Here is a 25,178-nt window from a genome sequence, read left to right on the forward strand (position 1 = left end):
TTGCTTCCAGGCAGAACAGTTTGCTCCTGGTTGTCAATCTGTTGAACTGACCTGCTCTGTAGGTGAGCCTCATGGTTTCCTTTACACTGAGCAAGAGTCTCTGCAGTGAAGAGAAGCCACTGATCTATCTACATTTACATTAGCATGGGGTGTGTTATGTTGAGCTGTATAATGCAGAAAAGATGTGGTTCAAGAGTCTAAGCTTAGGTTGTACCTTGAGGTATCCATAAAGATGAAACAGCCATGTAACCTTGCTTGGAATACAGTACAAGTGCACAATTTTGGATTTGCGTTTACTAATCATTTAACAGCTTGAATTATTTATTGCAGGGGAAATACTTTGAAATACAGTTTAGCCCAGGTGGAGAACCAGATGGAGGGAAAATCTCCAACTTTCTACTGGAAAAATCTCGAGTTGTAATGAGGAATCCTGGAGAGAGGAGTTTTCACATTTTTTACCAGGTCAGAAGTGCCTAAGTCCTCTTTGAGTTATGTAAAGTATGTAGGACCCATTTCTCCTTTTGATTGAATAGTTGTTCTCAAAGCAGTGAGATTTGAGTGCACACTGCAAGGGTAACTGGTCTCTGCTGGGAAGCTTAGTAGCATGGTGAGACACCATCTGCCATAGACCTGCCTGGCTGCCTTTCAGAACAGAATACTGCAGTATTTCAAAGCCTTGCTTGGAAACGCATTGTGGATTCCCAAATGGAAAAGTCTAGGAGAATATAATAGAAAATGAGAACTTTTCAGCAGATTTCTATTTAAACTGGCCTATATATAGAGAGAGAGAGGCCAGTTTATATATCTCTGTATTAGCCTATACTTCCTGTGAAGGGGAAATTTGATTCTCAGTTTATTTTTCTGAGACATTTATGATAATACTCTTTGTTGGATTGTCCAAATATCCCCAGTTTTTGTGTTTGACAAGACTTTACTGGCCTCTGATGCGCGTGGTCCTCACCTGCTGGAGTGCTGCTAATCAAGCTCTACAAAACTAGGGCCAAGACAGAGCTTTGTAAGTGACAGTAGCCAGCTTCACATATAGTTGAAGTGCCATTGCCAGGAGGGAAAGCTGAGTTGGCACTGGAGTTGCTCCGGGAGCTGTGTGTTCTCCTTTTTCCAAGGTATATGTACAATTTGTCCTGTCCTGCTGCTTTTCCTGTGGCCTGGAGAGGTTGTTTTGACAGCTCTAGTTTGAGGTTTGTTCCTTCCTGGTGCAGCCGTGTCTGTGCAGGGCTGCATGGCCTTTGCACAGGTCTGAGGAGTGTGACGGGTGCTTGTCCTCACAGAGATGCACAGGTGATGCTGAGTGTGCAGTCAGCTGTGCCTGCCTTGCAGCAAATGCGGAAAACGCATCACTCCTAAGGATTTAGGCAACTCATTGTGGATGGAAAACCCATTTTGCCTTTTCTTAATGAGTTAAAGATAATGGAAGGCATTCAAGGCAGTCACATTTTTAGCTATTTATTAGTTATGATGTTAGAACTAAACCATTTGTGGGAATGGAATTGAGAGCCCGGTCTCAATTACCAGAAGGTAGGAAGGATACATCCCTGGCACAGCACCAGCCATATTGCTTCCAGTAATTCCAGGCTCAGTCACCTGTTTCTGACCTGCTCATCTCTGCTGGAGATTGTTGGGTGATCCCTAATTTGGGGGTTTTTACTCTGCAGCTAATTGAAGGGGCCTCCTCAGAGCAGAAAAGCAGCCTTGGCATTACCAGTATGGACTACTATTACTATCTGAGTCTCTCTGGGTCCTACAAAGTGGATGACATCAATGACAAATCCGATTTCCAAGAAACACTGGTGAGTTCTTTACCATATGATTTGCTTAGTGGTTGATGTATGTTAATTTCACTGTTCATTTTTAGCAAAGATGTTGATCTACTAATGTGGGAATGAGAAATTAATGTAGATAAAACTTATTCTAGTTGTATTTTGCCAAGAATAGGAGGTATATTAACCCTGAAGACAGGTTTTGTAGAAAGGTATTGTGATTTTCAGTTTGTTCTTTTTCAGAAGGGTGCAAATTTATGAAATTTAATGTGTACAGATAATATGTAGTATGAAAAAATGTGAAAATGCAAACACAACAAGGAGCTTGCATTAGAAGAAAATTATAAAAGAGTGCCCTGTTTTAGCTGAATTACCAGTGCTGGCTGACCTTCCATGCTTATTTAAAGCAGTACGGCTGAAAAGCTGGAGAAAGGGATGTGAAAGCACAGATCAGGAATCTTTATCCAGAGCTGCTGCCAGTTCATTGTGTGACCTGCCAACTGCTGGTGTCCTGTTCTTAGGAATTTACTATTTAGAGTAGATGTATTAACACATTTATATGTGTAGCACATTTAAAGGCCTAAAAAAATAATTGTTACTGTTGTATTGGAGCTCATTTGGTATTTTAGAAAAACAGTTTGTTGAGGATATCTTCTGTAAGTGGTCATGTACTTTGAACACTCCAAAACCCAGAGTGCTGGGGATTTTCTAGTAAGTAGCCAAAATTCACAGCCTAAGCCAGACACTGGGCTGTGTTTTAGAGTCATTCAGTACAGCTTCACAATTCTTAGTCTTGGTGGGGAAACTGACTGTGCAGGAGGAATAAAATCATTGTCTGTTAAGTTTGTTGTTTCCCAGTTTGCAATGAAACTATTTATTTTTACTGTGACGCTTTAAAGAAGGTGTTTATTTTTTCTAGAACTTATTTTGTTAATGCATCTTCTAAAAAGTGTAAATGCTTCTGTATTTAATTAAAAAAATACAGAAATGCTGAAGTAGAACATCTGGTACCTTTTGAAACCTCAGCTTTAATGAAATTTGATTGTGTTAGGAATCTGAACTGCTTTGAATAACTCTACTTTTTAACACCAACATTTTAAAAGGATTTCTAAGACAAGAGTCTTTGACTGATGGAAATTTGTTTGTTTTTCTTCCCAGCATGCAATGAGCGTGATTGGGATCTTTGCAGAGGAGCAGGCACTGGTACTGCAGATAGTGGCAGGAATATTGCATTTGGGAAACATCAGCTTCAAAGAAGTTGGCAACTATGCAGGAGTGGAGAGCGAGGAGTGTAAGTACCTCTGGAAACTGTTACAGGAGCAGCAGTGGGCTGCAGCCCAGATGGCAGAAGGTGAACTGCAATTTAGAGCTGCTTATCCAAACAGAGCATAGTTTCTTAAAATGTGAGGCTGCCAGTTGAGAGTATCTGCCAAAACCAGGTGCTGAGGGCCCCTCTTTTGTCTTGTAAAAGGCCACTGACTTAAACAGAGTGTGATTTTGAATGTGAGAAATCCTGTTCTGACCTTTGAATGTGAAATAATCAACACTGTAAGAAGGGCTTGAACTCCACATCTTTCTTTCAGTGCATCAGCACACATTCATAAAACTCCTGTTTATTGTGTGGTTTGTGTGGCCTCCTGTCCTGTGAAAGCAGCTCCCAGCTGTGGGTGTCCCTGGCTCAGGACGTAGCTGGTGCCCAGGCATCCACACAGGTGTGTGCATGTGTCCTGTAAACAGGGGCTCAGAGCTGAACTGAAGTGCAGGCTTTCCATTCTAGTTATGTTCCCTGTCTCACATTCCTCCACTGATAGCTCATTGTTAGCTACAGCTACTGAGTGACTTTCTTTTCAGTTCCCTTTCCCACAGGGCCCTGTCCCCGTGTCCCTCAGCACATGCTCTGTCCTGTAGGAGCTGGGCTCACAGCAGCAGGTGTTGGAATGTTAATGGACTTTGAGTTTTAAATGTTTTTGTTGTGATTTACACTTTGCATCTAATGTGGATTGATGCTACTTAGACAGTTTAAGGACAGATTGAATGAGCACAATATACATAACAGTACCTTACACATACCTGTGTGTTCCCTTAATTCTTGGTTCAGAATGGGTTTTAGGTTTAGGAAAGTTGTGTTTGTTTAGTTTTACATACTTTATTCATAACTAACTCGTGCAGTCAGCTTCACGCTCAACTGTATTAGCATTCTCCTGCTATTTGTTTTATGAAATTGGGAAATAAAAATTACTAATTTTTAACCTTCCTAGTCTCTCAAAATAAGAAGTTAAATGAACCCAGAGAAAAACATTTTGTGGCATTGTATTTATATGTCTTCTGATTCCAAATGAGCTATTGCACTTCAGTTTAAATCAGTGTTAAATCTTTCAATCCGATCAAGATATTTGGAAGCCATACAAGATGGTTACAGAGTGAGTTGCATCAAAATAACAAATGACAAAGACATTAATTGAAAAGAAATCATCAGAAGTGAATGTGTTTGAGCCATGTCCACCATGTTTCTCCTGCTCCCTGGGATATAAATGCATAAATTGTGTATGAATGATACATGGGAAGAAATTAGAGAGTAGAATAAATATCAAACTTACACATAAATATACTGATTTTAGAGAAGCCAGGGAAGAAATAGCCACATCTAGCACATCATTTCTGCATTGTGAAGATGAAATTGGTCTCATTTCTCTTCTCCATTAGTCCTCCCCACAGTTTACTGTTCATCCAAATCAACTAAATAGTAAAACATTTATAGCCTGTATAGCCACAAAAGATAAAGCACAAGGAACCACCACTGGTAAGTCCTGCTTTGTGTGAGCCTGAAATAATAAAAAGTTTAAGAATTTGGTCAGTAGTGTTCTCATTGTTCTACAGCCAGTTGCAGAAAAACATGCAAAGCCATTCTTTGGGACACCAAAAACTCTACTCTGAGTCAGAATCAAATCTGTACAGACCATTCTTGACAGACCTTTAGACAAATACATCTTTAAAACTGCCAGTGATTGCTATCTGCTCTAGTTTTTGATTATATTAGTCGATGAAAAAAGTTCTTATTTGCTGGAAATCTACCATGCTACAAATCATGGCAAATAATAGTACTTCTCTCTTGGGAGGAGAAAAGAATTTAAACTCTCCCTCTTTACACTTGCATTGTATTTAAAGGGTTGGTTTTCACTTCCTGGAAGCCCAGGAACTGAGCCCAGTCTTTTCAGCTTTCCTTCACAGAGAGTATTTAAAACTATTCCTCTGAATGCTACTGATGACTCTTTGAGGATCATTTTTTCAATTACTTGCATATCCTGCTTTATAATAATTTCCAGACTGTAACTTTATGGTCCCTAACTAGGGAAAACAATCAGGCATCTTAGGAATGTGAAGTTGTATCAAGTGCTGGCCAGCTACTCTTCCCTTACAGTAAATCATTAGCACTGGGAAGGGAGAGTTTCTGAGCTCTGCATGGCCTTGCCATTAGACTGTCTTCATAAATTCTTACCAGTAGTATTAGTTAAGCATTTTTCCTGGCATCTTAACAGTATATGTGAGCATATCTGGTGGTCTGTAATTGCCTACATTCTTTCACAAGGTAAAGCATATGATGATTGACCTTTTCATGTGCTCTTCATCCTGAATTTCTCTGAATTACCAGAGATGCTGCCAGTGACTCAACTTGGTGTGGTTCCTGGTACCCCAGAGTAAATTTAATCAGTTTGCTGATGGTAATAAATCATATTTTAGAAAGCTGGTGGTTATTTCAAATTTAAAAATACTTTTGGAATAATGTACTAAAGGGTTTAGGGAAATCATCCTGTGACATTACAGATGTGTAAAGCGCAGGTGGCTACCACCTTAGTGATTATTTTACATCCTCCTCACACCAGTAAAGTTGATCTGAAACCAGTGGAACATGGAGGAAACACTCTTAGAGGATCATGTGGTTTAGTGGAGGTGCAATACCACCTCCAAGCGTTTTCCCCAGGAGCTCTTTCCATTTGCTTTCAAGGCACTTTTGTTTTTCCACTCCCTAAGTTGTGTGACAGCTGCAGTAACATCTGCACCATGTGCTGAGACTGTAGAGAATACCAGATCCTGGGCTGCTTATGGCACAGTTTATTTTTGTGCTTTACTTTTAAACAAGGGGAAACAGAATTGGCAAAGTACTTAGAGAATACGAAATTAAAAAATAAAAGGCAAGATAATTGAAAACTTTTTGCAGTGTCCTAACTTATAAGACAAAAGAGAAAGGATATTAGGAAGCAGCCTACTTTTTATTACATTTTAAACATTTCATGTTTTTACGAGGAATTTTCAATGGTGTCAATTTTATTTCATGTGTGAGCTCTACGTTTTATTTCCATCTCCTCCAAGAGTGATTTGTTTGAACCACACAGTTCAAAACTGTGTCCTGTGGCAGCTTATATGTTTGAAGGACTGAAGGTACAGAAATAGCTGACTACTTTACTTCAAGGTCATTTATCTTAATTGAAATCCATGTAAGTTAAGAGTTGAAAATGTCCTTGAGGAGCATAGGGAAATTTTGAATACGTAAATTGCTCCTCTTTTGTTCTGTAAGTTTTATTGTTATTTGAGATAAAGTTAATTTTTTTCTTTGTTCTGTATTTAGTCCTTAAGTCATAATCCAGCAAGCCTGATCTTTCTTGCAGTTTTAGCTTTCCCTGCTTTTCTCCTGGGAATTAACCAGGACCGCCTGAAGGAGAAGCTGACCAGCAGACAGATGGACAGCAAGTGGGGAGGCAAATCTGAGTCCATTAATGTCACACTAAATGTGGAGCAAGCCTGCTACACCAGGGATGCACTGGCCAAGGCCCTTCATTCCCGTGTTTTTGATTACTTGGTGGATGTAAGTTGGATTTGCTTGATTCTGCTGTAGTATCAAAACAAGTTCAAGGGCACTAGGAATGTTCCCTGCAGGCCTTTTCTTGCCTGCCATTGCTTTGCCCAAGCCTGCCCAGTGCAGTGGGAGTGTGACCATGGATACAAACACAGGGCACTGCCTGGGACATGAACTGTGCTTGCAGGCCCCTGCTGTGATTGTCCCGTGTGGGATCCTGATCTCCTTCCTGTCAGCATTCCTGCTTCTCTGACTGATTGCTCCTTCTTAGAGAGCAGAATTAGCTGGTTGTGCTCCCCTGCTCTCTGATCCCACTTCCCTGCAAAGAGCCCCTTCAGCAGCAGGATTTGGTGGTGGAGCCAGGGACTCCAGGGGCCAAATTCCATTCTCCATGCTCAAATGCTCTCCTGTTCAGAGTTGGAGCCTGGGCTGGGCTGGAGGCTGGGAGCCCTGGATGCTCCTGGTGCAGCAGGGATCTGCTCCCTGGGGGAGCTGCAGTGACCCAGAGCTTCCCTCCTCACAACAGCCCTGTCACCCCACTGTGCCTGGGCCAGCACTGACCTGCACAGGACAAGGACATAGAGTGAGGCAAAGAGATTCAGTGTACCCTCAGCAAAATTCATCAAACAGCAGACTTAAAGCTGTTCTTTTTCTTTTGGCTCTTTTTATTTAACTGAGCCAATTACAGTGAAAAGGCAAGATTTTTGTAGATAGTAGATCTAAAGGCTCACTTACCTGGAAAACAGGATAACATACTGTTCATTTCCTAACTGTTTGTAACACTTTATTAAAAAGTGAAAGCAAAATAACCTTTTCTGTATATTTGTATTCAATTCAAATATATTATTTAAAAATAATTTTAATATAAATATGTAAGAATATTGATGTATTTCATTTGTATAAACTACACTTTGTTTTATTTTTGGTTTCTGTTTTGTTAGTCTATTAATAAGGCTATGGAGAAGGACCATGAAGAATATAACATTGGTGTCCTTGATATCTATGGCTTTGAAATATTTCAGGTATGGCAATGGAATACTTGGGGTTTGAGCAGATCTGACCTAGGAGAGTTTTTTTTTGTAATTTAGAGGGGAAAAAATTTAAACCAGAAAAAAAATCAAGATCCTATGGCCAGAATAAAAGCAAAAAAATCCCAACGCATCTTCCTGGACATTGTGATCTCACTGATAATGTCTCAGTAAACATGAAGTATTAAAGAAACTTCGAAGAAATGAAGTCATTAATCTTAAAAGAAAGAACTGAGATTCCACAAAATGTCTATAAAGTCAGCAATCCATCTGTCACTGACAGTGTTTCTTGGAAGCTTATTGCCAGCATAAGAACTAAAAATTATTGTAATAAGGCGGGAGACTAATTTTTACATTGTTTCCTTTTCTACAGAAAAATGGTTTTGAACAGTTCTGCATCAACTTTGTAAATGAAAAACTTCAGCAGATTTTTATTGAACTGACACTGAAGGCAGAGCAGGTAACTAGACATTTATTATTTTGGAATTCATAAATGAGCTATTCCTTTTTCAACTGGTGGAAGAATCGAGGTTTCATCATCTACAGCAGTAGATCTGCCTTGTTAAGCAAGACAAAGGGAAAGAAAATAGCCTTTGTTGTTGGCTCACCCTAGAAGAGTGAGGCACACCAGCTGCAGGCATTTGTCTCTGCTGGAGTGGTGCAGAAGCCAGTCCACCCCAGGGTGTGCTGCTGCAGTCGTATGACTGTGCCCAGGCGTGCTGCAGTCTGACTCACGGGCAGGGATGGAAAGCTGCAGCCTGCCTCCAGCCCTGGGCTTCCCTTCAGCATGACACACATTCCACTGGGCACGCTTCGCTTCGTTTCCTCCACACCTTTTTATTTTTTGAATATATATATTTATATATGTATGTGTAAGAATGAAATGGATCAGAGAAATACAAAAATACTTGTGCAAGTATTTGATTTTTTGAATATATATATTTATATATGTATGTGTAAGAATGAAACAGATCAGTGAAATACAAAAATACTTGTGCAAGTATTTGCAATTCTCTGCACACAGTCTTCTTACTGCCAAATCTCACTTTTTTTGTTTCTGCATGGGAGGGCAGACAGGATGCAGCTGAGACAGGAGCCCCGTGTGCAGCATGAGCTCAGGGCTGGCACCAGCTTTGGGACAGAGTTTTCAGGAATGCCCAGACACAATTGCCTTTGTGGGAAAGTAACCAGTCATGGCACTGGGTGCACAAGTGACCTGGAGAGTGTCTACTGAGCCTTTCTGTGTGCAACTGACTGGGTCAGTTTAGTCAAATTTTAATATGGAGTTTTCCTCAGTCTTTCTTTAGGTGTCTTTTTAGATACAGTAATTGCGTACAGAAATAAAAAGCTGCATCTTTGTTTCATGTACATTTCTAAATGTGTTGTCTGGGGGATCTGATCCTCAATGTGCCTGTCACAATCTGAATTTTTAAAATAGATCAGGATGTGGATACTTAGGTGCACTGTCAAGATACTGTAAAAGTCATTTTGTTACTATTTGCAAAGTGCTTTGACAATAAATGCAGTTGAAATCTTCCTGCTGTTGTCAGTAACCACGGAAGGGCTGTGAATGACAAAGGAATGTGTGGGGAGAACAGAGGAGGATTCCAATTCATCTTCTAGGCAGCAGAGAGCTGGATTTAACCATCAGTAGGGTCATTTCTCCCACCTCCACCCAGTCATACATTTGGCAAGTCTTCCTGAGCATGAGTAGTGCAGAGTTTGTGTCTGTGGAGTGTGTTGTAAATCTAGTGCTACATCTACAGTGCGAAAGAATGTTTGCATCTGTTTCTTTTTACTTAACAGGAAGAATATGTACAAGAAGGAATTAGATGGACACCAATAGAATACTTCAACAACAAAATAGTGTGTGACCTTATAGAGAACAAAGTGGTAAGTATTTACAACAGACAGGTGAAGAAAACAACAAGATTTTTTCTCTTAAATATTTGAGCAACTACTTTTTCTGTAAAGAAGATTTATAGGAAAATGCAAATATTGTTGTTCAGTTACTGAGTCATACTAAGTCTATATATAAATCTTATATAAGATGTCTTTTAGGAGCCCTAAGATATGTCATGTAAGATATACTATCCAAAAAGAGAGCTATAGTCACATGTCAACCATAGCATGATTGACATGTGACTAAAAAGACAAAATATTTTTTAAAAAATTGTATCCACTGAAATTTATCATGACTTTACTGCCATACTGTACATCAGATAATGCTCTTCGTGTCCCTGGGAGATGTAATTCAGTTTGGGGAATATACAGGATTACCTTTCCTTCAAGGTACTGCTGCAAATCAAGCAGAAACAAGTGAAGAGACAGTATTGTAGATAAAGGAAATTTTGTGGTTTTACTCCACAGACTGTTCTGTCTGGACTGTTCTCCAGTCTTTATGTTCTGTTTTGGGATGGCAACAAATGTTGAGTTGTACTTTAGGTCAGAAGTAGGGTGTTTCTCAGATAGTTCTTTATCCTCATGAAGGCGAGAACAATTTTGAAAGATTGGAGTGGCTTGTGCTTAAATGCACATCAGATTTTGCCCATTTTCTGTCTGTATGAGGATAACTAGGAAAAGAATAAGATTTCCCTCCCAATCTCAGGTATTTAGCTCTACATCTATTCAACTACAGCATGTCCAATTACTTTCTTCGACATGGGTTTACTTTGTGGTGGAGTGAGGAAAGAAACTTTAAACAGATGTTGAGTGTTTTCATGTTTTTTGTTTCTTCTATCATTTCCTACTGTCATCCCATGAAGTGTCATCTCTGTTTAAACTATTTGCATGTTGGTGTGAAAGTTCATCTCCCTTGATTGGAGGAAAATCCTTCCTGACTGTGCTCTGGTGTTTTTGTAGCAAAGACAGCTTTCTGTTTGGGGGAAACAACTGGCATCATAATTTTTATTCCCTCACTTGAGCTGCTGTTCTTGTTCCCCAACACACCAGAATCCCCCGGGGATTATGAGCATTTTAGATGATGTGTGTGCCACAATGCACGCCGTGGGAGAGGGGGCTGACCAGACACTGCTCCAGAAACTGCAGATGCAGATTGGGACCCACGAACATTTCAACAGCTGGAACCAGGGATTCATCATCCATCATTATGCTGGAAAGGTAACACGGAAAATCCTCACTGAACCCTCTGTAATGTGTTTATGAGCAAAGGGAACAGTAATGAGAGGAAGGGGGAAGCCCTGCAGAGGGCTGGTTTGGTTTTACACAGTCAGATTCTCTCAGGAGACAGTGTCTCTTCACAGTGCAGGGAGCTTGGGACAGAAATGCCTTCACAAATGGCCCTTGCAGGAGAGAGGAGTATGAGCCTTGCTGCTCTCAGAACCAGAACTCAAGTGTAATAAATAGATGCCCCATGACTTTCATTAATTGTAATGTTTTTTGTTTATTACAGTAGTAGAAAATTTAAAGAATTCAGATACAAAAGTGATGTTTAGGTGATGATATACCAATAAAACTGGGAATATAATGTGCAGTTCTCTTGTTTGGATTTATTTCTCAAAGTATTCATTGTTTTCTGCAGTTAATAACAGTGAATCCTTACTACACAATAATTTTTCTCAGTAAAATTCAGTATTAAACTCACTTGCCATGTACCATTCACTAGTTCCATAAGTTTTTTTAAATTTGACTGTAAATGGAATTTATATTTAAGGATGAAGCTCCTTTGTTTATTGTGAAAATGTTTAATGATACGTGCAAGAATTTAGTGCTCATTGTAGTATCTATATCTATAGCTATACCAGACTAACCAAAAAGTACAGAACAGCAACTGATGAGGACAGAATTTTAAACTTTCTTTAATTATTGGGTACTCAACTTACCACAAACAATCAATTTCCACCTTGGCCCAGGTATCTTATGATATGGATGGATTCTGCGAGAGAAATCGGGATGTTCTTTTCATGGACTTGATTGAACTCATGCAGAGCAGTGATTTGTACGTAAGCAAAACTTGCTTCAAGCTAGGAATGCCGTGGTGGTTTGGAGGGGCACAGAGGGCCTGACTTCTCTGCTTTGCACCTGCTGGCCTCCTCTGTGTAACAGTGCAAATACCCAGCGCTGCAGGAGAGCAGCAGCGCTGCAGGAGAGCAGCAGCGCTGCATTTCCCCCACCTTCATTGCTACAGATTGCACCAAGGGAAGCACTGCAGCGTCAGAATCAAATGCTGTAATGGCAGCCTTTGTTCTGGCCTCAAGCAAGGCAATCAGTAGTCTGGCATCCACTCAGAACAGGCACTGTTTTGACAAAGTAACATTTTTTTGTGATATATTTTCATTAATTTATGCTTATTTTTAAAGAAGTGTGCATTTCTTCATGCCTTCTAGATGTCTGGTGCCATGGCTTTCAATGCTCACTAAAATAGCAAGGGGTCTTTGTGAGGAATGAGGCTCATGGAAAGTACTAATCTTAAAATAGATTTGATATAACTCAAGAATAATAGAAATAGCTATTTATATTCTGATGAAGTATCAACTTTTACAGCATATTCCTTGACATGACTGCACTGAATTGTCTTTCTATGCCAACCCAATTTTATAAATTCTTTCCTAGGCCTTTTATAAAGGCTCTGTTTCCTGAAAATCTTCAAGTGGACAAGAAGGGCCGTCCTACCACTGCAGGCAGCAAAATCAAAGTATGTCTCCTTTTGCAGTGTTGGTGTGTGTATATGTGATTGTGTGTTTGTGTATGAATTGCTAAATGAATTTTGAAAAGTATTTTCTTTTTTTACTCTCCTGATATTTTTAGAGATAGCTATTAGAAGTATCTTCATGGCAAAGTGGTGTGTTGTTTCAGCATTGTTAGAATTGGTCTGCCCAACACAGGTGTTCATTAAATGCTGCATTCACCTGCATCCTGTAGCAGTGAATTTTCAAAATGAGCAGTTGATGGTTCTCACATGTGCATAATGAAAGAGCTACCTCGCTCAGCCTCTCATGTCCTACAGGTTACTGCAGATAGCTGGTCTCTCTGCAGTGCAGAAATGCCTGACCCAACACCCAGCCAGCCAACAGCAGTCTCTCTACTGACCACAGAGTGCCTTGCCTAAGGCAGCCAGGGTCTGTTTGGAGACCGATTGTAGGATACACACTTAGATTACACATGACTTGCAAATCAGTATTTTACCAACCTCTTTTCTCATTTTCACCATGACAGGTTCACTTGATGCATTTGCTCCATAATTTTATATAGAACTTTTAATGTATTACACAGCTGGAGATAATGGTGCCTTCTATTTACTCATAAGTTTATTATGAGGTGCATTTTATCTCAACTCCAACAACTTTGGTTGTTGGAGAAAGACCAAAGGCAATTGTATTTAGCCAATGGAATCACCAGCAGGTGGTTGATAATTGTAGAATTCCCTCAGGATTTACCCTGTTCAGCTCAGATCCTGTTCTCCTTTGTTTGACAGAAACAAGCCAATGACCTTGTTGGCACCCTGATGAAGTGTACACCCCACTACATCCGCTGCATCAAACCCAATGAAACAAAGAAGTCTCGAGACTGGGAGGAGAGCAGGTATGGATCAGCAGAGTGTGTGAGGAGAAGCAGTGCTAATGGTCAAAAGAAGCCACAAAAATTCATAATTTGTAATTGTACAGCCTACAAACAGAACTGCATTCTTTAACTACCAGAAATGAAATCTGGTATGACCTCTCCTAAACTTTGAAGATAAGTGCTGGTCACTTGGTCTAAATCAGCACTTAGTGTATGCAGCTCTTTGCTTTTCTCCTGCCAGTTATGAAAAAACAACATTTGCATGAGTAACACAACCAGTGTATTAAAGACTCTTTTCCATGTAGAATGTGCACACCAAATGAATTATGATAATTTCTAACTTTAGCTTTATGCTTTGAAAATAGCTTCTATTAAGAAGCTAGAAAGCCAGTAGGGTATCTGTATCTGCTTTTATATATCAGACCTGCCAAAAAGTGTTTCTAACCAACAATGGAGGAGGTTCCTGTTTTACTTACATTTAATTAGCCAGCTCTTTAAAAAGAATTGACTGGAATGTCATATCAGGTGATTATATAGACATTAAATAGATGTCTAAAAGATCTGTTTGATATATCACATCTGTTTTAAGGCATCTTTAACTACATGGTGCTTGTAGGCCCTTCCTCTTCTATGGAAAAGATGCTGCTCTTTTTGCACTGGGGTGGGTGCTCAGTAGGATGTGTAAGCTGTGTGGGGCCCTAATGTAGGTAGCATTCATTACTGTATACCAAGTACTCCTGAAAATGGTAAAATTGCTGATAAAGTAAGTGGTTATTTTTATCACGGTGAAACAGCTTGCAAAGTCTGATAAAAAGCATTCTTGGACAACCCCAGCAGAATTCCCTTCCTGCCTTTCCAGCAGATCAGCACAGTCACATGCAGATGGAGAGCACTTACAGAAGCTATTGGGACTGCCCTTCAAAGTCCCAGTGAGGACTTGGCAGTAAATGTAGACCCTCTCTAGCTTTTCCACCCTGAAAATCCTACTGTGCAGCACCTAATTTCTACTGGCACTGGAGACCAAAGGAAGAAACTAAGTGATCCTGGGGAAAGTATTTATAAAACTTATAGTTAAAAATTGAGGGGCTTTTAAAATCAATCATTTGCATATTGGGAAACAGGCCTGTTATTGTGGAAGGTGTTGCTAGGAAACCACTGAAACAAATACAGTCCTAGTCCTGAGAAAAGGACAGCTTTCAGGAAACCCCTTTAGGAGCAAAATTGGGCAAGATTTCTTCTTGTTTTCCTATAGTGAGGATGGTGTGTTACCAGTAGCTGCTGTGTTTGCCATGTGAAATACAGGGGATTGTATACTATCAAGCTCAGGCAGAAATGGAAGTGCTGCTTACAGTGGTAATCTACCTTCATTCCCTGTTTAAACATCCCAACATTCTTCCATTTCAATCTATGATCGCCCTTCTATTGTACTAGGACTTCACTGTGACAGGTCTGGGGAAAAGAAATTTATATGCATCTGACTATTCAAAGTTAAGCTTATCTTGTTGTTTCTCAAATTTACTGTGAAAAAGATTTGAGGGAAATAAACACAATTGCATTTATGTAATACTTCGCTGATTGGTTGATTTAAAATTTTTTTTTTGTTTTATTTTCTTGTGTGGTCACATAGTGCTGCATCATACACAGGCTGCCTTAGTCAGTGTAATGAGAGTAGCAATTTGCTTATTAGTAGCAGGTTTACTAGACCGTGAAAATGTAACTGAAAAAGGAAAAACCCTTTCACAAAGCTGCTCTTACTTCATGCTCACAGAAGCCATGGAACTCCACCTTTCTGCTGCTGCTGAATAGCTCCAGAGTATTTAGCACTGAAACATAGGCCTTGTGTAATATCTAAAGCTTGTATAATACCTTAGTTAGTCCAGAAATTGGGGTGTTCTTGAAATGTGTTTTTGTTCAGGTCCTGGCACAGCCATTTGGACTTGTATTCAAAACTGCTGCATTAGCTGAATTCCCAGACCCTGACCTGCTTGAGGTTGCTGCCTGAAGGGAGATTTTCAGTGTGTCTTTTCTCAGAAAGGGAAGGAAAAAACCAGAAAAATGTCTCAAATTTTCTGGTGCTGGACACTGATACTGGCAAGACAGTAAGAAAATGGGAGTAGTACTGTTGTTCCAGTGCATTATTCCAGATGTGAACAGGAGGGAAAGCTATAAACAGGAAAACGTATTTTTGTCCACCAACTTTGTACTGTACCAGAATTCTTGGAGTGGGTACAAAATATACTTGGTTCCTTGAACACAGCAAGATTAAAATGTGTAGTAGTCTTTATTTTAAGCTATAATAGCAATTATCACTCATCATTTAGTAAAATACCTCTCAAAAGTGGTCTTCAAAAAAAGGAAATAACGGAAGGGATTTTGTCATTTGTAGCAAGGGATTTGAAAAGATTTTTCCCTTCATACTATGACTCATTTGAAACATCTCATCTCAACAGAAAAAAAAAGGGGCAGGACATTTTTTATTAAAATTTAACTTTTCAAAATAGCTGGACAAATAACATTAAATTAACTGACAGTGTTTCAGGATTTGGAAAGTCTTCTGTAAAATCAGAGAAATAGTAAGCAAAATAAAATTAAATGGCTTATTACAGGCTCACTTTTTAAAAATTGTATGTAAACACATGCTCTTTTATATACTGTTTGTTAAACTTGCAGGACTAAAATCTTATAAACTTATAGTTCAGACTGAAAGCTAAAGCTTTTATACTTTTTTTCTGTAGAAGAACAAGACCAGAGTGAAAAACTGACATTGCTTCTTTCAGCATATGACTTTAGATGAGAAAAATAAGGAAATGCAAAAGAAATCGGCAAATGAAATCCTTCAAATCAAATTACCAAACATTAAATAGTAGACTAGCAAGATATGTAAGAAGAAACATAAAATCATAAATGTGTCATGGGTCTAGAAGGAGGGAAAAGTGCCAAAGCTTTTTTGTTTTGCTGTTTTTCTGCTTAGCATTTCATGGGCACATACTTGTTCCCCGATTAGAACCTGGCTGGAAGTCTTGGTGTGAGGCAGCTCTGCTGGTGTTGGGATAATGATACTTCAGTTCCCAGGTGCAGCAGTTTCTCCACAGCCATTAACACTTTCTGTGGGACTGGTACCAGCTCAGCTTTTGTTTGTAATTTAAAACGTGCCATGGATGAGTCATCCATCACTGGCTTCAGCCAGTCTTGTGCCTATCCTCGAATCCTCCCTTTGCAGCATGGTAAAATAAGGAGGAATTCTAGCTTTTCATCAGTGTGCTGACCTGGCTTTCTTCTTTCTGATTCTTTGTGTAGTGAAGGTTTGGCATCAGGGGCTTTTTCCAGCCATCAGATTTGGTCTTTTCTCCATAACAACGAGGAAGAAAATGTGTTGCTGTTTGAGCTATGTAAAGCATAGGAAAAACTTTCAGTAAGAGAACACAAAACAATTTCCCAGTCCCTTAGATACCAGCTGTGTAATTGTATTGGTAATAGTTACTTGGCCTTTTATGGATTTTATTATTGCCTAAGAAATTTATACACAAATTATTTTGGAGATGGGAAGTTAAACTAGGAAAAAATGCTAAGGTTAACTTGCAATATCTATTTCAGTGCTGTAGTCTACCTGCCTGGAATATCTTTCCTACCATGCAGTGTACAGGGTAATGTGCAAAGTTAGATTAATTTACCTGTGCGTGAATTTTAGCAACCAATAGTTAAACATGATTCAGTTGTTTAAGAATGCCTCAGTCCACAAGTATGCTGAAATTAAATGGATTTTAAGCCTTGCATTGTTTTTGTCCCCAGGGTAAAACATCAAGTGGAATACTTGGGTCTGAAAGAAAATATTCGCGTCAGAAGAGCTGGCTACGCCTACAGACGGGTTTTCAAGAAGTTTCTGCAGAGGTAGGTAACACTGGTTAGAAGAATTGCCATAAACAACAGCAGGGTTGTTTACATGATGAGGAGAGAACCAGTTTTGAAACCTTCCCATTTCCCACTTAGCCATTTCTCCACATGTGCCTTGCTCAGTGATCTCTATTACACAGAGATTTCAAAGTGCTTTAAAGCCTGGCTTTGTGTTATTGAAAGTATTTCATCTTTCCTGTAAACTTGCCTAAGGCCTCAGTATTTGTAGAGCTTTGAGAGGGTTCCTCAAAGTTACAGAGAGTTCAAGGAACAGATGCAGTGCCTGAAATCTGAGTATCCAGCTGCAGGCTCTTGTGTAAAATGTTACTGCTCCAGCTCAGCCAATTCTCCCCACAGCAGATAGAATGCAGGTAAAGAAGTCCACACCTGCCATTCAACCATTGCAGTGTAAAGAGTAACCTCAGCTTACACAGCTTGTTATCCTTCCACTGGTGTTCTGACAGCTGGGAATGGGCACAGCTCAAACCTCTGCAGCTGCTCACAGAATGAATGAAAGCAAGTCAGAGCTCTGGAAGATCAGTCCTGTTCTCAGTGTCTTAGGACCAGCTGTTACCATGATTAACTACCTCCACTAGCTAATGAAATCCTCTTAAATAGGAGCAGTTTCAAGATTTATACAACATTCAGCTTCTGTTCTTCAGAAACTGAAGACATGCAGCTAATAAGTGCCCAAACAGGCTTTATGTAATAAATCAGCTTTTGTTGGAAGTCGTTGCATGGAATTTGAGAGTGTCAAACAAAAACCCAATCAGTTTTTGCAAGGAGTGGAGTATAGTTAATCAGACAGCACAGGACAAAGCCATTAGTAATCCTTCATGATAGTACCAAGAATATTCTAATAGTGCAGTAACAGCCAGACCTAAAATCTCCAAGGGTATGGACTTCATTTTCATGGAACAATTTAAAATTCCTTTTTATTTATGAATTTCAAGCCTAGAGGTATAAACATGAACATGCTACAGGCAATGTTACTTAACACAGACTGTTGCTGAGACAAGTAACAGATTTATACTGTGTGTTAAATCTAGCCTGAACACAGTTCAGGCTGAGAGTTCTGCACAGAGGAAGGCGACGTGGTACTTCTGGATCCACAGGCAACTGAAACTCCTCTTATGGAATTCATCCTTTTGTTTCAGATCAGTTAGCTTTGTTAAATGTAACATTTTGTTATGAGTAAAATTCTTCCTGCACCCTTTCCATTCACAGTTCCTAGCATCCAGAACAAGCTCTGTTCTGACCCCCAGAGTCAGTGTGAGTAAAATCGGGCTGAGGCATGGGATGGACAGGAAATGCATGCTTGTACACTTGTTTTCATTGGGCGTTCCTTGGCAGCTCCGTGCAAGTGGAGATTGCTGGGCTGAATAGACGTTTATGTACAAAATTTACATTTGCATGCAAAAAGCCACAGTCACTGAAAAGGCCTGTGTGTTCCCAAGCATAACCAATCTGAAAGCTGAGCTGAGCTCCCTGTTCAGCCATCAGACCTAACTGCTTACTGGGAGTTTGTAACACCTATTTGGGGGCAGTCATGATTTCAAATTGTTTCAGAAGCATGTTAAGGACACATTTAGTACTTGTGCTGAAATCATCTGCAAGATCAAATTACACAAGCTTAACAAACCTGGGTTCATGGGTAGTGACATGAGTGGTTTCATGGGAAGCATGCACGAGGACACTGAAGTGCCATTGCTGAACAGCAGTGAACAGTCAGAGTTGTCACGATACCAGCCTGTGAAATGCTTCAGTAGTGCATGTTATAGAATTAGCTGTTTGTTCTGCACTATACTTGTCACACCAGTAAAATGTATGAGGTTAATTTGATGAAAAAGAAGAATTTTAAATCTGTTCTTACTTTGTACCCAAGGGCTCTACACATATGAAAAGGTCTTGAATCACGTTTTTCCCTATGCCCTCCTTTACAGCTGAGGAGATGTAGGAGAGGATTTGTAGTATGCTGAAATGTCATGTCACAGTCTCTTGTGTGGAAGATAGCAGTTTCAAACACCTGTATTCACCTCAGCTCCTTTACCTTCAGACTTGGTTAGACCCACCTACACAGCTGCACTGTTGGCAGTACATGATGAGCCTGCAAAAGAGGCTGGTAAATAAATGAGCTGGGAGTTACTTTAAGTTACAGCTCCTTACTGGGTTGGATCTATTTAACCCATAATACTGATAAATCACATAAATATGTAAGTGCATATACACAGATTGTGTATAATTAATACACTGCCATATTTAAGGTGGTGTAAGAGCTACTTCATTACACTGTCCAGCAGAGTACTTGAGCATTTGTTAACTGAGAGATTTGAACATGAGAACATCAGTGGTTTGAATCCTATTAAATTATTCAGAAGTTACTCTCTTTTCGTGCACCTTCTATTCAGAGGTGTTTGGGTTTTGTGATACATTTCTTTTTAACTGTTTGCTATTTCTGTTTGTGTGGTATTGTTACTTAAATTGCATGATACTGTTCCTGTTTCTTGACTGGATAACATTTTAGATATGATGATATGATGGTAATCAACATTCCTTTAATATCTTTTCCAGCAATTCCTTGTCTGATTTTTGAGAATGTTTTATTAGGAACTACCATCTTAAGAACTCGGGAATTACAACAAACCAACCTGCATACTTGATCACTCTTTTTCATGTGTTGAATAGTTTTACTAATAAGCAGGATTTAGTTTATATCATTTAAGTATGCCTAAGGCATTAAAAGGAAGTTGTCAACAGTATAGAATAAGAGATTTTGGGGAGAAATTTGTTTCAATAGTCTTGTTGTCAAAGGAGCCTAAACAGCTGCTGCCAGAGAAGGTACTTACCTGGAGCAGCTAAAGCCCAGCAGTGCTCCTTGGTGGGCAGTGGAACAAGGCAGCTTTGTAACTCCAGCCTGGCAGTTCCAAAAGCCCAAGTGAAGCCTGGAGAAGTGGGCAGTTTAAAAGGGGCTGCAGCCTGGCATTCCTTCATTCTCAGAGAACTTACAGAGGACACCGTGAGAGAGAAGGGTTCATGCTTCTTTCTGTCACAGACAAGTTAGAGCACTTCCCTGCTCCTTGCAGGCCCTGTGGGGGCAGTTCCCAGAGTGCCCTCAAGCACCAACATCACTGTTGCTTCCTTCTTGCACCAGAGGCCAAGCCAGCGGCTTCCTGGGATAGAGCCAGCACTGGCTCCTTGCTAAATGCAGCCCAGCTGTTGAGCAGGTGGGTTAGGAGCACAGGCTGGTCACTTGCTCAGAAACAGAAAAGACCTTTGTAAGAATAATACGGAGTGAGAAGGCTTGAGTGAGAAATTGGATGTGTGCTTGGGAACCAGTTTAGAGTACCAAAGATGTAGCTCCTCAAATCTGGACCATAGGTCATTGTTGGTGTATAACCTCACCCTGGACTTAAGCAGATTCCAGCAGAACTTTCTGCAATGAACTGCTGCAGTTACCAGACAGCAACTTAGCATCTGGAAGTGGGAGACTCCAGGGCACTGTTGTCCTTCTCAGTTGTTTGGTCTCACCAAACAAGAAGCATCTTAATACTGTGTATTTTTGCACACACCAAGCTCTGAGTTCTGCTGTCATTGTCAAGCTCCCCCAGGGTAGTGCTGGCCAAGAGTCAGTGGTGTTGTGCTGCTGCTGTTTGACCCCAGGTTTTAATCTCTTCTTGTTGGTGGTTTAAGGTATGCCATTCTGACCAAAGCAACCTGGCCCTCGTGGAAAGGAGACGAGAAACAAGGAGTCCTCCACCTGCTTCAGTCAGTCAACATGGATCCTGACCAGTACCAGCTCGGGAAGTCCAAAGTCTTCATCAAAGCTCCAGAGTCTGTAAGTGTGCCAGAACACAATTCTTTAAATATGCAGCTGTTTGCTGAAATTGAAGTCCTGCCTGCTCAAGTTGAGCATGATACCTGCTGAGGTGTGGGAAGTGTAAAAATCTGAGGCAAGCTGAGCATGTCTATCACAGAGGCTGTGTAAAGGGCACACTGCATAAGCTCACTGCAGGGTTTTGGCACTTAATATAAAGATAATTAAATGCATCAAGAAGAAGAAAAATAGGTTATGAAGAGTCTTTGGTATCAAGAACATTGGTCCTCTTCTCATAAGAACTACTGATGAAGGTAGAATAATCCCAAGGGATGGTAAGGATCTGTTACACAGCACAGAGTAAACCAATGTTCCATAATGACTACAACTTGAAATCCCAAAGAGAGTATTAGGGAGGCATCACAAGACTGGTTTTATCCTCTGGCTACTAAGTTGTGTGAAATCTGTTGGAAAAACGTTTTCTTACTTTGCTGTTAAGGAAAGTTGTTCAGGAAAATGTGTGCTCTACTCACCCTCATGTATTCCTGATGCATCAGAAGCAATGGGCCTTAGTTTGTGTAGCACATCTTGCAGCTGAGCCTTGATTTCTTGGTCTGAAGTTGTGCTAAAAAAAAAGCTGAACACTTCTGTAGCTGTCATTTGCTGTTCCAGGAACATGTATTTTTCTCTGTGGAACAACAGTAATTCAGGCAATGGCACTGCTGTGTCCAATCACATAGGAAGGTATTTGTTAAAGGCAAAAAAATAATGTTTTTCCAAGTCATAATAGAAATTTTGTTGTTTCTGCCATAAAAAGGGTAAGAGACTTTTCAGGAATAATGGGATTTACATTCCTGCCTACATCTGAGAGATGTGTTTATACACCACAGCATGGAGTGCTTGAGATGTTGATTATTAGAATACTTCAGGTGGCATATTGGCAGAGCAGGAAACTATTATGGGATTGATCCTACTTGGCCATGGCAACAACACCAGCCAGTTCTGAGGGAGTGTGAGCTGTACCTGCTTCCTCTGGAGCAAGCTGCGATTTCTTTCTGGAGATTATTGGGAGTTTGCCTCACAAAGTTGGTGTGATTTCCTGGTGTCTGTCTTCTGTTTAGTAGCCAAGTGGCAAGTGGGATTGATGCATCCAGTTCCCCTTCAGTCAGTTAATGATCTGTAACCCAGCATGATGTGCTACTGGCTCTTATGAGAGGATGACATCGTTGCCCAGTGGAAGCATCTTCCTGATGCATTTTTGTGATGCTAAGTCCTGCTTGCATGGATATGTCATTTAATGGTGTATCTGTGAGTTTTACTGAGGGACAGTTCTGCAGGTTAGGACAACATGAAGTTGACTGGAAATTTTTTTTTTTTTGGTTCTGTTTCAATTTTAATTTAAATTAATGCTTTTAATTACTGTGTATGTTTTCTTTCATTTTTTTAATGCCATGAAATAGCTTTTTAAATAAGTACCAAAATGAGTCTGGACTTTTATTTTATGTTTAAAATATTTCTACGAACTGAATATTTTAAAGAGTGATTTATCTTTTATTAAGAAAGACAATAATTTCTCATCTTATATTACTAAAGTATTGTCTAGGATTCTAGGATTCTATTGCTTCTGAGAAAAATAAGCTTTCAGATGGTAAATGAATTTTTTTCTTTCTTCCACCACAAAGAGCACCTGTTGTGGTTAAAGATGGAAAATGCTTGATTTGCTTGAGTGTGAAAGGGGAGGCTTTATAATACTTATTTTAGGAAATGGTTTATGCAGTATTCTTATTTCTATAGGTTAAGAACTGTATTTTAGCTCCGTGTACTTCCTTAATGGTGACCTTCAGCTGCAAATGATTATTTTGCACTGAGATTTTGCAATTAACATTATTGTTAGAGAAATAAATGATGAGTGTTCCTGAAAGACAGCATCAATATTGTCACTGTAACCTGAATTGCATGAGGACTTGGTCATGCCCCTGCTACAGCTGAGGATGTTTTTGCATCAGGAGCTCTCATGCCTGTGCTGAAACCCCAGCCAGTGCTTGTGTTCAGGAAGGGATTTTTAAATTTTTTAAAGTAAGTTTGCTGTAGCTGGAGAATTGCCAACTGTGAAATAAGGTTTTATGGGTGGCAGAAAGGCTTCATTATTTACATTTCCATCACACACCTGAATAAATAACTCTGTACAGGAGCAAGTGAGGTTCTGTGGAACTAGTTTGCACCAGATCAAATTTCCTTTTTCAGATCAATATGAACGACAGTGTTTTTCTAGATTTGCATGGTTTAGAGCAGCAAACTAAAAAAAAAAATAAAATCCTAAAGCCCAGGTTTGCTTTTCCATATACCTGTTTTTACCAATTATGTCTCTTGAAAGCTGGAAGAAAACTCCTGTGAATATTTAACGCACAATGCGGGGAAATAACAGGCAACAGTCATGTCAGTGGATTGATTGAATGCTGCAATTTAGCCAAAAGCTTATGCTCCTGATAAGACAAAAACCCCATTTCACTGAAGTACATAAAAGGCTGTAATGAATATACTGTATCCTACAATAATTATGAAGTTGTTCTAAATACATTAAATTTACACGTCTTTTAATAGGACCTGTGAAATTCTCAAGAAGGGGATCTACCTTCCATTCCTGTTTTAATAAAACAGTATTTTCTCTTGATTTCTGAAATTTTAGATTTTCTGAAAAAATCTTACTCTGTTATACTTGTGAATTATAAGGTCATAGTTAAAAGTCCTGTAGCCAGCTGACAACTTTCAGTGGCGAGAAAGAATGGAGACAGTGAACACAAGGGTATGAAATTCAGGCAGGGAAGAAAGTTGCTTGTGACCAGTTATGTTTCACATTGCACAGATCCCCAAAGGCAAGGTAACATTCTGATAAGAGGAGTAGGAGTTTTGGAGAATGTGTGGATGGAGGCTGAAGAAAAGGCCAGTGGAGAATCTTGCGTTGCACCAATAGAATATTTCAGGGAGAACCCATATTCCTCTTCCTTCATCATGGGGTATGGAACTTAATGGGTAGATTGGTAAGAGCCACAGCCACTCAAATATCAGAGATTTCTTCCAGAAAGGCTTCCTAACCATTCCAATCTCAGATCCCACAGCTGTGCAAGAGGAACCAGCTTGGATCTAGAATTAAATGCACTGGAGAGTTGTTGAAAGTAAAATGCAGCTTTTTCTTGAACTTTGCATGTGAAATGTTTGCCCCACCCCACTGTCTCTTTGCACAGCTGTTTCTGTTAGAAGAGATGAGAGAGAGGAAGTACGATGGGTATGCCAGGGCCATCCAGAAGGCCTGGAGGAAGTATGCGGCCAGGAAAAAATACGTGCAGATGAGAGAAGAAGGTAGGTCAGAACTTCTGATGGCAGGGACTGCACACACACATGGTTCCAGGAACAGAAGGAGGGACAGAAAGGGGAAGGAAATCCCTCTCTGTAGGCAAAAGCTGCATTGCAGGTAACTGATTGCACTTCGTTGGACCCCTGCAGTACCTCTGATGAGGCTGACTGCTCTGCGTGCTTGGACTGCCCAGTGTTTTGCTCTGAAATCAAAGCCAGACTGAGTAGGACAGACAGCAGAGATGTTGCAGGGGAGGCAAAAGAAGAAAACTTCCCACAGTTACACAGGATCTGAGTAATATGTAGGTGATAAGATCAGTCCACAGACTATCCTGGGACTTAGCTCTGTGTGACCTGGGCTGTGTGAATGAACATGCTGGGTTTGGAAGGTTAATCTTTAATTTATAGCACTGTGAGAAATGTCTTAATTCCAGGAATGCTCCTAATTAACCAGAACTACTGAGCTTGCTGTCAGTGTCTTTCATTAGGAATGGATTTAATGATTCTTATCTAAAGGATTAGTAGCAGTGCTTCACTGTTTTTCCATATTAGAAACAATACAGTTTTCACTTCCCAAGAAATTCTGTGTCAAACAGTTGGCTCTTTGAGAACATGAGTTTAGGAAGCTTTGTAGTGCTATTGATCAGTGTTTATGTTTTGTATTTAAGCATCAGATCTGTTGCTGAGCAAAAAGGAGAGAAGACGGAACAGCATTAACAGGAATTTTGTGGGGGATTACATAGGCATGGAGGAGCACCCCGAGCTGCGCCAGTTTGTGGGCAAGCGGGAGAAGATCGATTTTGCAGACACTGTAACTAAATATGACAGAAGGTTTAAGGTGGGTGGAGCAGCAGCATCCCCTAAGGGCGAGTTCTGCTGTGAGTCAGAGCTGTCTTGAGCAGCTGGTCCCAGGAGCTGCCCAGCTCAGGACACAGCTGTGTATT

The 25,178-nt window shown here is 40.0% G+C and overlaps 1 protein-coding gene across 1 annotated transcript in view; it reads left to right on the forward strand.

The window, feature by feature from the left end:
* Window positions 1–25,178, forward strand: part of MYO1E (myosin IE) — a 75,825-nt gene that overhangs the window by 41,128 nt on the left and 9,519 nt on the right. Inside the window, 15 exon segments of the mRNA XM_021532031.2 lie at window positions 331–462; window positions 1,674–1,808; window positions 2,937–3,069; window positions 6,443–6,639; window positions 7,572–7,652; window positions 8,032–8,118; window positions 9,465–9,551; window positions 10,611–10,778; window positions 11,531–11,616; window positions 12,231–12,312; window positions 13,093–13,199; window positions 16,968–17,066; window positions 20,760–20,904; window positions 24,126–24,240; window positions 24,903–25,072. Of these exon segments, the coding sequence (XP_021387706.2) occupies window positions 331–462; window positions 1,674–1,808; window positions 2,937–3,069; window positions 6,443–6,639; window positions 7,572–7,652; window positions 8,032–8,118; window positions 9,465–9,551; window positions 10,611–10,778; window positions 11,531–11,616; window positions 12,231–12,312; window positions 13,093–13,199; window positions 16,968–17,066; window positions 20,760–20,904; window positions 24,126–24,240; window positions 24,903–25,072 (1,824 nt within the window).

The sequence above is a fragment of the Lonchura striata genome, chromosome 11, assembly GCF_046129695.1.
Source record: "Lonchura striata isolate bLonStr1 chromosome 11, bLonStr1.mat, whole genome shotgun sequence".
Classification (NCBI taxonomy): domain Eukaryota; kingdom Metazoa; phylum Chordata; class Aves; order Passeriformes; family Estrildidae; genus Lonchura; species Lonchura striata.